We start from the raw sequence: 15,378 nt of genomic DNA on the forward strand, positions 1-15,378 counted from the left end.
AACAGAGAGAATGTAATAAAAATACCCAGCTTTACAGAAACAAAAGACCATTTAAATAGCAGACAGATGTGCTGTTTTTACATCATGTGTTATGACTGATATTCCAATATCAATATTCAGATACCGGCCCAACAGATGACTGTTTTAATTGTTTTTTTTTAAACAGTTGAAAAGTTTTCTGACTGTTTTTAATGCTGAAACTCTCAGATTACAATATTTTGGCTAAAATATAACATTGCACCCAATAATAAATCTGACTAGACAGATTCCTGCTTCAAACAGTTTGATATTACTGTAAATGTTTTAACTATGTATAATATCAAAGCAGTTCTGTTGCTACACATGCCTCACGGTTACAGGCTGTACAATCTCTAGACAGCAGAAGCTCTGACATGAACGGCAAACAATGAAAAGCACCGATTCCAGGAACAACATCACTGGTGGGTTGCAGCATTTAAACTCACGTGCCCTCAGGAAAGGCTCACTATCTATACACAGAGCTTCTTGTACAAATTGCTATGGGCATAGCTATCACTCAGATTCAAAAACTACAATGAGGCGTTTGGTGCAATATTAAGAAATGTTCGTGACCTGCTAACAGTGGCCATGACCTCCAACTCCCTCGCTGCAAGCACTAATCTGCTGGTGAGTTCCGGTAAAGATCTGACAGTTTCCCAGCAAAGTGCACAAATCTGATTTTCTCTTGCCAAATATAAAGCTATCTAAAATTGTTATCCACATCCAATTTACATGGAATTCTTTGCAGAGCCCAGCCACCTCCACAACTATTTACCCAAGGGGAAACTGGGGGCAGAGTCTATGCAAGATAGTTCTGTTTGCAATAGCATTCTCTGAGTTTAATATGCTGACTACTCTGCAGACTCTGAATAAAGCTGGAGTTAGTCCGATAGTCTACTTTAGTACATTTTTTTTAATCAGCATTGCATCGGTTTGTATTAAATGCGCATATTAGCTTGTGTTACGCCTGCATAATTATGGCACTGAAACATCTGTAACATTTCAAGCAGATTCAGGGCACAATCAGGGGAGAGGTTGGGGTGCGACCACCAGGTCTCCGAGCTTGGTTGGGCAGCATTGAGGTTTCCTTAGGCAGAGGGGTGGACACTTGTTGCATCTGCTACCTTTGCTGGTGACCTCAGGCAACATACAGTACTTGCCAGTTGGAAGTGAGGCCCGAGGTATACGGAAAGGTCACTCTCCTTCATTACAAAACAACCAGCCACCTCAAGCATTCCAGCCTTTCTAGAAAAGAGACAAGCTTCTTTCAAAAAAAAGTCCCATCATCCAGCCCTGCCATCCATCCTCCCCAGAGGATTACCTCCGCTGCCAATTTCTTACCACCCCACCTAATGGGTACCCCAGCTGTGCTGCTACTGACAAGGACACACACACACACTTTAGGGAAATGTCCAATCCCGGGAATTCGGACTGTGTCAGAGGCACATGGAGCTAACAGACACAAGTCCTACTCTACCATGGTTACAGCGACAGAAGGAGGTTGTGGATTTTCAGGGCCTATGTATTCAGCCTGCTTATGTTTGCCTGTATATGTTGTGAATTGCTGGGTTTCACTGATCTGTTTATGAAGTCACTATCTTTGTGCACTTTCTGATCTTTACTTCACTGTCTCACTAAAAGATTGGATTTCACGAGATTCAATTGCAGTGTTGTTACACAATCTACCTAGTAAAGTTGTTATTTTACAAATGTTAACAGCATCACTGCATGAGTAAGAGTCCAGCAATGCAATGTATTATACAATTACTGGCCAGCCACAATTTAGAGCTGACAGATAGCTCTTCACACTACCTTGTTTAGCAAGAGAGAAGTAATGTCTGGGCAGGTTTCTATTCGATTACGTGAAGGTCAACTGAACAATAGCAGCCCACGGTTATATGTGGCCTTCAACAGGGAAAAAAAATCCACATAACACTTTGTAAGAAGATGCCCATTTTTAACAGTTATGGATTTGTCTAATACCAAGATGAACAATACATCTGGCGCAAAGCGAGCTGCACAGGTTACAAGAGGCAAGGACAACACAACTCTGCCCAACTATTGGATAACTTACCGTAATTTCTGCGTTCGGTTTGCCTGATGAATAATGTGAAGAAGTGTTTCATTCGAGAACGGAATCTCGGCAGACATGTTAAAAGCTTTACCCAAGGTCAGTTCCAGGAATGTGTCATTAATATTAATTCTGTAGCTCCCCATCTTTTCATTTTCTTCATAATACACTAGGAAACTGGCTGTGCTGGACTCTGCAGAGTACAGTGGGCCTCCTTTCGTGTTTTCAGTCATATTTGCACTAAGCTCGATGTGCCCCTTTATATCAGAAGAATGTCCATTTGTAAATGTGTCTGTCAACTGATTCTCGGTCATAAATATATATTCTTGTGAGGTCAACTTTGAGACAATATCTATCGCTGTATAATCATTGTCTTCAACGCTGTTAAGTTGGGTGTTATTTTTGATGTCTGTAGCAAAGCAGAAAGACAAGACAAATCAGTACCAACTAAAAATTATTCGTAGGAAAAACAGCCAAAAGCTTAAAATAGATTAAGCAATTTTTAAGAACAAGAACTTGCATGTATATAGCACCTTTTAATGTAGAAAAACATACCAAAGCATTTCACAGAAACGTAATCAAATAATGGATGCCAAGCCAAAGAATGAAATATTAGGAGGGGTTACCAAAAGCTTGGTCAAAGAGTTGGGTTTAAGCCGAGTGCTGGAGGAGGAGAATGATGGCGGAGCCTAGCACGCGAGTGGCAAAGACAAGGCTGAAACATTTCCAATCATCTTCAGCCAGAACTGCCGAGTGGATGATCCATATCGGCCTCCTCCTGAGGTCCCCACCATCAGAAAAGCCAGTCTTCAGCCAATTCGATTCACTCCACGGGATATCATGAAACGGCTGAGCACATAAGACACAGCAAAGGCTATGGGGCCTGACAACATCACGGGTGTTGTGCTGAAGAATTGTGCTCCAGAACTAGCCGCACCTCCAGCCAAGCTGCTCCAGTACAGCTACAACAGTGGCATCTACCCAACAATGTGGAAAACTGCCCAAGTAGGTCCGATCCACAAAAAGCAGGACAAATCCAATCCAGCCAATTACCGCCCCATCAGTCTACTCTCAATCATCAGCAAAATGATGGAAGAGGACATCGACAGTGCTATCAAGCGACACATACTCACCAATAACCTGCTCACCGATGTTCAGTTTGGATTCCGCCAGGACCACTCGGCTTCAGCCTTGGTCCAAATGGAAAAAAGAGCTGAATTCCAGAGGTGAGGCGAGAGTGACTGCCCTTGACATCAAGGCAGCTTTTGACTGAGTGTGGCATCAAGGAGTCCTAGTAAAACTGAAGTCAATGGGAATCAGAGGGAAAACTCTTCCATTGGAGTCATACCTAGCACAAAGGAAGATGGTTGTGAATGTTGGTCAATCATCTCAGCCTCAGCTGCAAGAGTCCTCAGGGCAGTGTCCTAAGCCCAACCATCTTCAGCTGCTTCATCAATGACCTTCCCTGGAGCATAAGGTCAGAAGTGGGGATGTTTGCTGATGACTGCGTAGTGTTCAGTTCCATTCGCAACTCGTCAGATAATGAAGCAGTCTATGTCCGAATGCAGCAAGACCTGGCGACATTTAGAATTGAACCCATCCACCACCTTAAATATTCACTCCTTCCACCACTGGCGCACCGTGGCTGCAGTGTGTACCATTTACAAGAGGCACTGTGCAACTCACCAGGGCTTCTTGGCAGCACCTCCCGCGCCCTCTGCCACCTAGAAGAACACCATCACCTGCAGGTTTCCCTCCAAGTTACACACCATTGTGACTGGGAAATATATCACCGTTCCTTCATTGTCGCTGGGTCAAAATCCTGGAACTCCTTCCCTAACAACACTATGGAAGTACCTTCACCACAGCGGTTCAAGAAGGTGGCTCACCACCACCTTCGCAAGGGCAATTAGCGATGGGCAATAAATGCTGGCCTTGCGAGCGGTGCCCATATCCCAGGGCGAGGTGGAGGGGTTTAGGGATGCAGAGCATGGTGCCTTGGGGGCTGAAGGCACAAACACCAATGGTGGAGTGAAGGGAGTAGGGGGTACAAAAGTGGCCAGAGTTGTGGGTGTGAGGAGGTGTTGGGCTGAAGAAGATTGCAGAGATAGGGAGGGGAGGCGTCAGGGAGGGATTTAAACATGAAGATGAGCAGGATTTGGTGTGGGATATAATATGGGCAGCAGATTTCTGGATAAGCTGAAGTTTAAGGAGGGTGGAATAGTCAAGTCTGGATGTGACAAAGGCTTAGATGAGAGTTTCAGCATCCGATGGGCTCAAGTTGCAGGCAATGTTATGGAGGTAGAAGTATGCAGTCTTTGTGATAGAGAGGAAAGCTCAACTCAGGATCGAATAGGATGTTGCGGTTGCAAATGTAGGTTTCAGGGGTAATAGTATTAAAATTGCTAACATATATTGACAGAAAATGGCTGATATAATATGAATTATGGGAAAGAGAATTTAGCTGGAGTTAGAAACTGAGACAGACAAGTCGCCAAGGCAGCAATAAGAGATTCCGTGGAATTGGCTAGCTGAAACCTTAACCAGAAAAGAGGGAAGTACAGGGCTTTGTTTGTTATTAATCACAATTGAAGCTTGAGCAAGAGTGAGTAATAGAATAGATTGGATTATAACGTGTGATGTTTATACTATTATTGTGAAACTATAAGAAATAATATAATTAACAGTACGCAAGCTGGTTTGCAAATAATGGGAGAATTACTGAAGAAAAGTAACTGAATACTGCTAAGTACCAAGGAATGAGTCCTTGTAAATCATAGATTAGAGAAGTTCCAGCTGCTATTGCGAGTTTTGTGCCAAAAACAGGAGAGAAGACAAAGAGTCAGGTGACATTGATGGATCACTGTAAAAAAGAAAGACTTGGATTTATACAGTGCCTTCCATGACCACCGGATGTCCCCAAGCGCTTTACAGCCATGAAGTACTTTTTGAAGTGTAGTCACTGTTGTAATATAGGGGATAAAAGTGAGAGTATATGGGCGTAAGTGTGTGCAGCTTGAGTGTAGGACACTGGAGATCAACCTCAGGGCATCTAAGATTCCATCCAGCGGGCTGGTTCATGTAAGTATTGCGGACAAACGGTACTTGCACGTTTACAATGATTGATGTAACAATATAAGGAAAGGCAGAAGCTAAATCTTGCATTTCTTAACAAAGTACTAAAGTTGCTGACGCTCGACTCTTGGACCTATTAATGAATAAGATTAGCCGGAGTGCCTATAAATCAGACAGCAGTCTGGTTCAACCGGAGACAGTGGCTTGGGAAGGAAATGGAATTATTAGCATAAGTATGGAGTTTGTGCAGGGCTGAAGATGATGGCTTCAGTCTTCCCAAATAATAACAGCCATTTGAGAATTTATTTCTGCATTGTATATTTTTTCTTTTCTTGTCTAGTTCCCCCACACCATCCAACAATCCCAGCAGTAAGCTGATGACCTGCACCGTGTCTCTGCCTTTGCAGCGCTGTGGCTGATCACTAATAGTGCAATACAGAGACAAAGTTCTGGTACAATTTTCCTTCATCCCTGTCTGGGAGCCAAAGGCTATTGCCAGTGTAGAAATAATGCCACTTTGAGGTGGCACAGTGGTATTCCAATGCAGTAGCCAGATGGGGAATACATTTCAACCAGCATTCATGTTCCATTCCAAAAAACATGGGTAAAAAATATTTTATTTTTTTTAAATGTAATAAGCAAAGGATGTACAAGATGTAAAGATAGTTCACCATACTGATGTGTGAATGCATGTATCACAAAGAGGAAGGATTCAACTTCATGGACTGGTGTACAAGCACTGTGTCAGGGAGGGGTGGATGAAGTCCATGGCGATTGCACCAATTCTTTTCCAGCACTATGTCACACAGAGGTAGATGCAGGTTTGTGTCCACAATCCATATATAGACTGAGACCTGGCTGCATAAAAGCCCCTCAGCTTGGGAAATGATGTGTAATATGGGAGAAGATAAACTGAGATATAAAAAACCCAATGGGAAAGAAAAGTAAGAAAGTGGAAAAGAATTAGAATGTATTTCATTTTACTCTGTTATGAATTGTTCCTCCAAAATCTCAGTAAACCGTACCTTTGTTTTGATGCATGTTCTCATCTTCTGATTCAAGCTCAGAAGCAGCTTCATCATAGATCGTGTTGCTCACATCAAAACCAGCCAGATTTTTCACTGTTCTTAACATCTGGTTTCCCTTTTCTGCAATTCCCTTTGATAATTTCTCGCTGTAACTTGCATTAGTATGAAAAATGTCCACACTCTCTTCTCTATCCAAGTCATATCTCCTATCAGTCTGTTCATCGTCACTTTCTATGCCTTGAGAATCTGATCCAGGCAAATAGTAATACGAATCAAACGATGGTCGAAGGTGCTTGAAGTGTAGAATCCGTGGCATTGTGTATTCATATGTAATGTAAGGGTTCTTGCCACTTTGAATTAATAACTAAGAATGCAACAGAATCAGTTACTATGCAGGTGCCACAGGGACAGCAGGTTAGCTTGTAAAATGTTTCACTATAACTGCAGCTATGGCATCTGAACAGCGAAGATACTTTACAAAGATATTAAAAGCTATGGAATTTTACATTAATCCAAAGAATGCCCAGAGAGGCCTGGCGCTTAAGCATTGTCGGCCAAATGCTCGTGTCATACCAATAAACATGTGTCCATACTGTATACGCAGCTTTCATAAGCTGAATAAAGGGTCACTGCAATTACTTTAGGAAAAGCCCAACGCCATCTGATTGTCATTGACAACTCCCTTGATTTTGAGGTATCCATAGTATGATTTGTGAGAGATATTATAACTATTACTGAGACATGGCTGAAAGATGGGCAGGAATGGCAGCTCAACATGCCTGGTTACAGAGTTTTCAGACAAGATGGAGAAGGTTATAAAAAGGAGGGGGGGAGGGTGCGGGTTCGCAGTATTGATTAAAGAAACTATTACAGCTGTGAGTAGGGACGATATGTTAGAAGGATCATCAAATGAGGCCATTTGGGTTGAATTGAACAACAGAAAAGGGGCAATCACACTGCTGGGCATGTACTGTAGACCCTCAGACAGTCAGCGGGAAATAGAAGAGCAAATATGTCGGCACATTTTTCAGAAATGGAAAGAACAACAGGGTAGTGAGTAGGGGATTTCAACTACCTTAATATTAACTGGGATAGAATTAGTGTGAAAGATATAGAGGGAGCAGAATTCTTAAAATGCATTCAGGCGACCTTTTTTTTAGCTAGTATGTAGCAAGCCCAATAAGAAAGGGGGCAGTACTGGACTTAGTTTTAGGGAATGAAGCTGGGCAGATGGAAGGGGTATCAATGGAAGAGCATTTTGGTGGTAGTGATCATAATTCAGTTAGATTTAGGGTAGTTATGGAAAAGGACAAAGATAGACCAGGAGTAAAAGTTCTCAATTGGGAAAAAGCTAATTTTACTAAGCTGAGATGTGATTTAGCCAAAGTGGACTGGAAATAGCTACTTGAAGGTATCAGAGCAGTGGGAGGCATTCAAGGAGGAGATAGTGAGGGTTCAGAGCAAGTATGTTCCCTTAAAGAAAAAGGGTGGAACTAACAAATCTAGAGCCCTTTGGATGTCAAGTGGCATACAGGGTAGGATAAAGAAGCTTATAAGAACATAAGAAATAGGAGCAGGAGTAGGCCATACGGCCCTCAAGCCTGCTCCGCCATTTAATAGGATCTTGGCTGATCCGATTATGGACTCAGTTCCACTTCCCTGCCCGCTCCCCATAACCCCTTATTCCCTTATCGGTTAAGAAACTGTCTGTCTCTGTCTTAAATTTATTCATTGTCCCAGCTTCCACAGCTCTCTGAGGCAGCAAATTTCACAGATTTACAACCCTCTGAGAAAATAAATTTCTCATCTCAGTTTTAAACGGGCGGCCCCTTATTCTAAGATTATGCCCCCTAATTCTAATTTCCCCCATCAGTGGAAACATCCCCTCTGCATCCACCTTTTCAAGCCCCTTCATAATCTTACACGTTTTGATACGATCACCTCTCAATCTTCTGAATTCCCATGAGTAGAGGCCCAACCTACTTAACCTTTTCTCATAGATCAACCCCCTCATTTCTGGAATCAACCTAGTGAACTTCTCTGAACTGCCTCTAAAGCAAGTATATCCTTTCGTAAATATGGAGACGCAGTATTCCAGGTGTGGCCTCACCAATACCCTTATAACTGTAGCAAGACTTCCCTGCTTTTATACTCCATCCCCTTTGCAATAAAGGCCAAGATACCATTGGCCTTCCTGATCACTTGCTGTACCTGCATACTAACCTTTTGTGTTTCATGCACAAGTACCCCAGGTCCCGCTGTACTGTAGCACTTTGCAATCTTTCTCCATTTAAATAATAACTTGCTCTTTGATTTTTTTTCTGTCAAAGTGCATAACCTCACACTTTCCAACATTATACTCCATCTGCCAAATGTTTGCCCACTCATTTAGCCTGTCTATGACTGTTTGCAGATTTTTTGTCCTCCTCACATATTGTTTTTCCTCCCATCTTTGTATCGTCAGCAAACTTGGCTACGTTCTTCCAAGTCGTTAATATAGATTGTAAATAGTTGGGGTGCCAGCACTGATGCCTGCGGCTCCCCACTAGTTACTGATTGCCAACCCGAGAATGAACCATTTATCCTGACTCTCTGTTTTCTGTTCGTTAGCCAATCCTCTATCCATGCTAATATATTATCCCCAACCCCGTGAACTTTTATCTTGTGCAGTAATCTTTTATGTGGCACCGCTTAACCATTTTAGAAATTGCCCTACCTCAGGAGTGGAGCGGTGTCCTGGACCGCTCCGCCCGTTTTCCTGCCGCAGCATGCATGTGCCGACCCTTTACTGTCTGGCAGGGACCTCCTCATGAAATTGCTCTTTACCTGAAATTGCCCACGGAAGCTTTTGCTGTCGGTGCTCTCTGTGCGAAATGGCAGCATAGCTGCCCTTAAAGGGGAGGGCATACTGCCGCGGCTGCCAGGTTGGGTTTTTTTGTCGATTGACTGTCAGGTCGGCCCAACAGTTTCAGCAGGGCCGCCAAGAGTGGACATAACTAAAATATCTGCAGAGTTCGCAGCGGCTCTCCCATTTATTGAAGGGGAGAGACGTTGTGAAGCGCCAGCGCGTTGACTGACAGCTGCGGACACACCATCCCAGCCCCGCTTCCACCCCACTAGTTACGGCCACTGCGCGCCACTCACACTTCTGCCCCCATGATAATTCGCTTCCGCCCCGCTGGAAAAAAACCCCTAGGAGCTCAATTTCGCCGGCTAGGCCACCTCATTCATTGCGGCAGCCAGGACACTTTAAAAAGGGTCGGTGTGCCCCGTTTCTGGCGGAGATCAATTTCTACCCCCTGGGGTTTTCAGACTTGATCATAGAATCATAGAAATTTACAGCACAGAAGGAGGCTTTTCGGCTAATCTGTGCCGGCCGACAAAGACCTATCCAGCCTAATCCCACTTTCCAGCTCTTGGTCCGTAGCCTTGTAGGTTATGGCACTTCAAGTGCACATCCAAGTACTTTTTGAATGCTATGATGGTTTCTGCGTCTTCCACCCTTTCAGGCAGTGAGTTCCTGACCCCCACCACCCTTCGGGTGAAAAGATTTCTCCGCAAATCCCCTCTAAACCTCCTACCACTTACTTTAAATCTATGCCCCCCCCCCGGGTTATTGACTTCTCTGCTAAGGGGAATAGGACCTTCCCATCCACTATATCTAGGCCCCTCATAATTTTAAACACCTCAATTAGGTCTCCCCTCAGCCTCCTCTGTTCCAAAAAAATCAACACCAGCCTATCCAATCTTTCTTCATAGCTAAAATTCTCCAGTCCAGGCAACATCCTCATAAATCTCCTCTGTACCCTCTCCAGTGCAATCACATCTATCCTGTAATGTGGTGACCAGAACTGCATGCTGTACTCTAGCTGTGGCCTAACCAGTGTTTTACACCATTCAAGCATAACCTCCCTGCTCTTCTATTCTATGCCTCGGCTAATAAAGGCATGCATTCCATATGCCTTCTTAACCACCTTATCTACCTGGCCTGCTACCTTCAGAGATCTGTGGACTTCAAGGTCCCTCTATTCCTCTATATTTCTCCGTGTCCTACCATTTATTTTGTATTCCCTTGCCTTGTTAGTCCTCCCCAAATGCATTACCTCACACTCCTCTGGATTGAATTCCATTTGTCACTGTTCTGCCCACCTGACCAGTCCATTGATATCTTCCTGCAGTCTACAGCTTTCTTCTTCATTATCAACCACACGGCCAATTTTTGCATCATCTGCAAACTTCCTAATCATACCCCCTACATTCAAGTCCAAATCATTGATATATACCACAAAAAGCAAGGGACCTAGTACTGAGCCCTGTGGAACTTCACTAGAAACAGCCTTCCAGTCATAAAAACACCCATCAACCATTACCCTCTGCTTCCTGTCCCTGAGCCAATTTTGGATCCAACTTGCTAGTTTGCCTTGGATCCAATGGGTTTTTACTTTCGTGACCAGTCTGCCATGTGAGACCTTATCAAAAGCCTTGCTAAAATCCATATAGACTACTACCCTCATCGACCCTCCTTGTTACCTCCTCAAAAATTCAATCAAGTTAGTCAGACACAACCTTCCCTTAATAAATCCATGCTGACTGTCCTTGATTAATCCGTGCCTTTCTAAATGAAGATTTATCCTGTCCCTCAGAATTTTTTCCAATAATTTTCTCAACACCGAGGTTAGGCTGACTTGCCTGTAATTACTCGGTCTATCCCTTTCTCCCTTTTTAAACAACGGTTCAATGTTAGCAGTCCTCCAGCACCACACCTGTAGCCAGAGAGAATTGGAAAATTATGGTCAGAGTCTCTGCTCTGTCCTCTTTTGCTCCTCTTAGCAGCCTGGAATACATTTCATCCGGGCCTGGGGATTTATCTACTTTCAATGATGCTAAACGCCTTAATACTTCCTCTCTCACTATGTTTATTTCATCTAATATTTCACACCACTCCTCCTCCCTGATAGCAGTGTCTGCATCGCCCCTCTCTTTTGTGAAAACAGACGCAAAGTATTCATTAAGAATCATACCCATGTCTTCCACCTCCACACACAGGTTACCTTTATAGTCCCTTGAAGGCCCTACTCTTTCTTTAGTTATCCTCTTGCTCTTAATGTATTTATAAAACATCTTTGGGTTTTCCTTGATTTTACTTGTCAGTATTTTTTCTTCTCTTTGCTTTCCTAATTTACTTTTTAATTTCATCCCTGAACTTTCTATACTCCTCTAGGGTTTCTGCAGTATTGAGCCCTTCGTATCTTTCATTTTGGTTTCCATATTTATGAAAGGATATACTTTCCTTGGAGGCAGCTCAGAGAATGTTCACTAGGTTGATTCCATTGATGAGGGGGTTAACCTATGAGGAAAGGTTGAGTAGGTTGAGCCTCTAAGTTGGAGAAAAATTGCAAAGTGCCGCAGTACAGCGGGTCCTGGGGATACTTGTGCATGAAACACAAAAGGATAGTATGCAGGTACAGCAAGTGATCAGGAAGGCCAATGGTATCTTGGCCTTTATTGCAAAGGGGATGGAGTATAAAAGCAGGGAAGTCTTGCTACAGCTGTACAAGGTTTTGGTGAGGCCACACCTGGAATACTGCATGCAGTTTTGGTTTCCATATTTACGAAAGGATATACTTGCTTTGGAGGCAGTTCAGAGAAGGTTCACTAGGTTGGTTCCGGGGATGAGGGGATTGACTTATGAGGAAAGGTTGAGTCGGTTGGGCCTCTACTCATTGGAGTTCAGAAGAATGAGAGGTGATCTTATCAAAACATATAAGATTATGAGAGGGCTTCACAAGTTGGATGCAAAGAGGATGTTTCCACCGATAGAAGAGACTAGAACTAGGGGGCATAATCTTAGAATAAGGGGCCGCCCATTTAAAACTGAGATAAGGAGGAATTTCTTCTCTGAGGGTTGTAAATCTGCAGAATTCACTGCCTCAGAGAGCTATGGAAGCTGGGACATTGAATAAATTTAAGACAGAGATAGACAGTTTCTTAACCGATAAGGGAATAAGGGGTTATGGGGAGCAGGCAGGGAAGTGGACCTGAGTCCATGATCGGATCAGCCAAGATCGTATTAAATGGCGGAGCAGGCTCAAGGAGCCGTATGGCCTACTCCTGCTTCTATTTCGTATATTTTTATGAGTCGGCGGCCATTCCACGCCGCTTCGTGGCTGCCGCTGTCTAGCGGCCAGAGGCCTTATCGGGAGGGGCAATTTCGACCCCCAGGACCCAAACCTCTTGCCCATGGGGTTCCAAGGGAAACCTTATGTGTTGGTTCATTCTTGTGACACCTGTGTTATGCAGCAGACTGACAGATATTGCTGATATCACTAGTTTCCCTGTGAAAAGAGTTTGTGGCAAAGAAATTTAAAGCAATGGTTACCTTCATTGCCACTGACAGTGATGTGCTTGCCATGGAGCGTTACTGCAAGTTTTCCTGCAGCAGGCCATACAGCTCTCAGACCACCTCTCTGGAGAACGGAGTCCTTTGCAAGGGCTATTCTTCAGTTAGGTCCATAAAATTCCTGTTTTTGAGACTGGAAGGTTGTTTCCAATGGGGTTCCATGGTAGATAACTACGTTGTTCTGGGTAAGGCCAAGTAGGTGCCCTCCTTTTTGGACGCCTCAGCTCTGAGGTATCCAAAATGATCTCTTCCTCGCTTTGGTCCTCTTGCTCCAAATATGCAAAGGATAGGGGTGTTCTAATTGGCACACCCATACTGCAGAAAAAATGAGGGTAGCAACCAATTGCCAGGCCCTCCTGCACATTTCTGGTAACAGCAAAGCTCCCAGATAAATGCAGAAAAAGGTAAGCAACAAATTTACTGGTAATTGTCCCTTTAAATCAGCCAGCCATTGAAATGTGGCAATTAGGCCAGAAGTACAGGCTTTTTTAGAAACATAGAAATCTACAGCGCAAAAGGAGACCATTTCGGCCCATCGTGTCCGTGCCGGCCGACAAAGAGCCACAGGGCCCTTGGTCAGCAGCCCTGAAGGTCACATATAACCTATGAACAACGAAAAATGGCGGACAGGTAAAGAGCATCCAGCCCAACCAGTCCGCCCAACACGCGATTTAGATTTGAATATAGGGAGTAGGATTAAGAAATTTGCAGACAATACTAAAATTGGCTGTGTAGTTGATAATGAAGAGGAAAGTCATGGGCTGCAGGAGGATATCAATCTACTGGTCAGGTGGGCAGAGCAGTGGCAAATGCAATTTAGTTCAGAGAAGTGTGAGGTGATGCACTTTGGGAGGGCTAATAAGGAAAGGGTATTCACTATGGCCCCAAGTTTCCACATGATTTGCTCCTGATTTTTAGGAGCAACTGGTGTAGAACGGAGTATCTTAGAAATCGGAATTCTCGTCATTTAGTTTGCTCCAGTTCTAGTCAGTTAGAACAGTTTCACTTTGGAACAGAATTTTTTTTTCAAAAGGGGACGTGTCCGGCCACTTACCGCCTGTTTTCAAAGTTTCGTTAGTGAAAACTTACTCCAAACTAACTTAGAATGGAGTAAGTGAAGATTTTTGTACGCTCGAAAAAACCTTGTCTACACTTTAGAAAATCAGGCGTAGGGAATGGGGGGGGGGGGGGGGTTTAAAGGGAAGTTTACAAACATTAAACACTTCAGTTTTACAAATAAAGAGCCATCATCAATAATAAATGATAAATACATCAATAAATCAACCAATAAATCAATCAAAAAAAATTAATAAGAAATAATTTTTTTTTTAAATCAATAAATAAAACATTTTCTACTTACCGACTGCAGCACCGGGAGCCCTCCAACAGTATGCTGGGATGCCCCCCCCCCCCAGTGTGTCTCTGTCAGTGTCTCCATCTCTCTGTCTGTCTGTGTATGTCTCTCATTCTCTGTCTGTCACTGTCTGTGTTTCTGACAGCGAGGGGAGGGGGAGGAGTGGGGGTAGAGGGAGAGAGGGGGGGGAGCAGAGGGAGGGAAGGGGGAGAAGGGGGAGGGATGGGGAAAAGGGGAGGGGATGAGAAAGGGGAGGGGGGAGAAGGGGAGGGGGAAGAAGGGGATAAAGAGGAGATGGGGGGGGGAAGGAGATGGGGGGGAAAGGAGATTAGAGGGGAGAAAGGAGATGGAAGGGGGGGAAAGGAGATGGAGGGGGGGGGAAAGGAGATGGAGGGGGGGGAAAGGAGATGGAGGGGGGGGAAAGGAGATGGAGGGGGGGAAAGGAGATGGAGGGGGGGGAAAGGAGATGGAGGGGGGGAAAGGAGATGGAGGGGGGGAAAGGAGATGGAGGGGGGGAAAGGAGATGGAGGGGGGGAAAGGAGATGGAGGGGGGGGAAAGGAGATGGAGGGGGGGGAAAGGAGATGGAGGGGGGGAAAGGAGATGGAGGGGGGGGAAAGGAGATGGAGGGGGGGGAAAGGAGATGGAGGGGGGGAAAGGAGATGGAGGGGGGGGAAAGGAGATGGAGGGGGGGGAAAGGAGATGGAGGGGGGGGAAAGGAGATGGAGGGGGGGGAAAGGAGATGGAGGGGGGGAAAGGAGATGGAGGGGGGGGAAAGGAGATGGAGGGGGGGGAAAGGAGATGGAGGGGGGGGAAAGGAGATGGAGGGGGGGGAAAGGAGATGGAGGGGGGGAAAGGAGAGGAGGGGGGGGAAAGGAGATGGAGGGGGGGGAAAGGAGATGGAGGGGGGGGAAAGGAGATGGAGGGGGGGGAAAGGAGATGGAGGGGGGGAAAGGAGATGGAGGGGGGGAAAGGAGATGGAGGGGGGGAAAGGAGATGGAGGGGGGGGAAAGGAGATGGAGGGGGGGGAAAGGAGATGGGAGGGGGGGAAAGGAGATGGAGGGGGGGAAAGGAGATGGAGGGGGGGAAAGGAGATGGAGGGGGGGGAAAGGAGATGGAGGGGGGGGAAAGGAGATGGAGGGGGGGAAAGGAGATGGAGGGGGGGGAAAGGAGATGGAGGGGGGGGAAAGGAGATGGAGGGGGGGGAAAGGAGATGGAGGGGGGAAAGGAGATGGGGGGGGAAAGGAGATGGAGGGGGGAAGAGGATGGAAGAAGGAAGAATGGAGGGGAGATGGAGGGGGAAAGGAGATGGAGGGGGGAAAGGAGATGGAGGGGGGGAAAGAGCGGGGGGTGTTGTGGTGAAGCACAAAAGAATGCGAAGGGAAACAAAAGACTGAGAAGGGAAAACAAAGAATGGAAGAAGGGAAAAATGAA

The 15,378-nt window shown here is 45.1% G+C and overlaps 2 protein-coding genes across 2 annotated transcripts in view; one reads left to right on the forward strand and one right to left on the reverse strand.

Moving 5' to 3' along the window:
* The window catches only part of LOC139232500 (ADAMTS-like protein 2), a 126,403-nt gene that overhangs the window by 42,667 nt on the left and 68,358 nt on the right, over positions 1-15,378 (reverse strand). The window contains exons 10-11 of the mRNA XM_070862809.1: positions 6,190-6,556; positions 2,093-2,498 (exon numbers count right to left, since the gene is read on the reverse strand). Coding sequence (XP_070718910.1) covers positions 2,093-2,498; positions 6,190-6,556 — 773 coding nt within the window. The remainder of the gene's footprint in view (positions 1-2,092; positions 2,499-6,189; positions 6,557-15,378) is intronic.
* LOC139232498 (protein myomaker-like) overlaps positions 5,070-15,378 on the forward strand; it is a 179,625-nt gene continuing 169,316 nt past the window's right edge. The window contains exon 1 of the mRNA XM_070862808.1: positions 5,070-5,170. The gene's annotated coding sequence lies outside the window, so the exon portion shown is untranslated. The remainder of the gene's footprint in view (positions 5,171-15,378) is intronic.

The sequence above is a fragment of the Pristiophorus japonicus genome, chromosome 20 (genome assembly GCF_044704955.1).
Source record: "Pristiophorus japonicus isolate sPriJap1 chromosome 20, sPriJap1.hap1, whole genome shotgun sequence".
Lineage (NCBI taxonomy): Eukaryota > Metazoa > Chordata > Chondrichthyes > Pristiophoridae > Pristiophorus > Pristiophorus japonicus.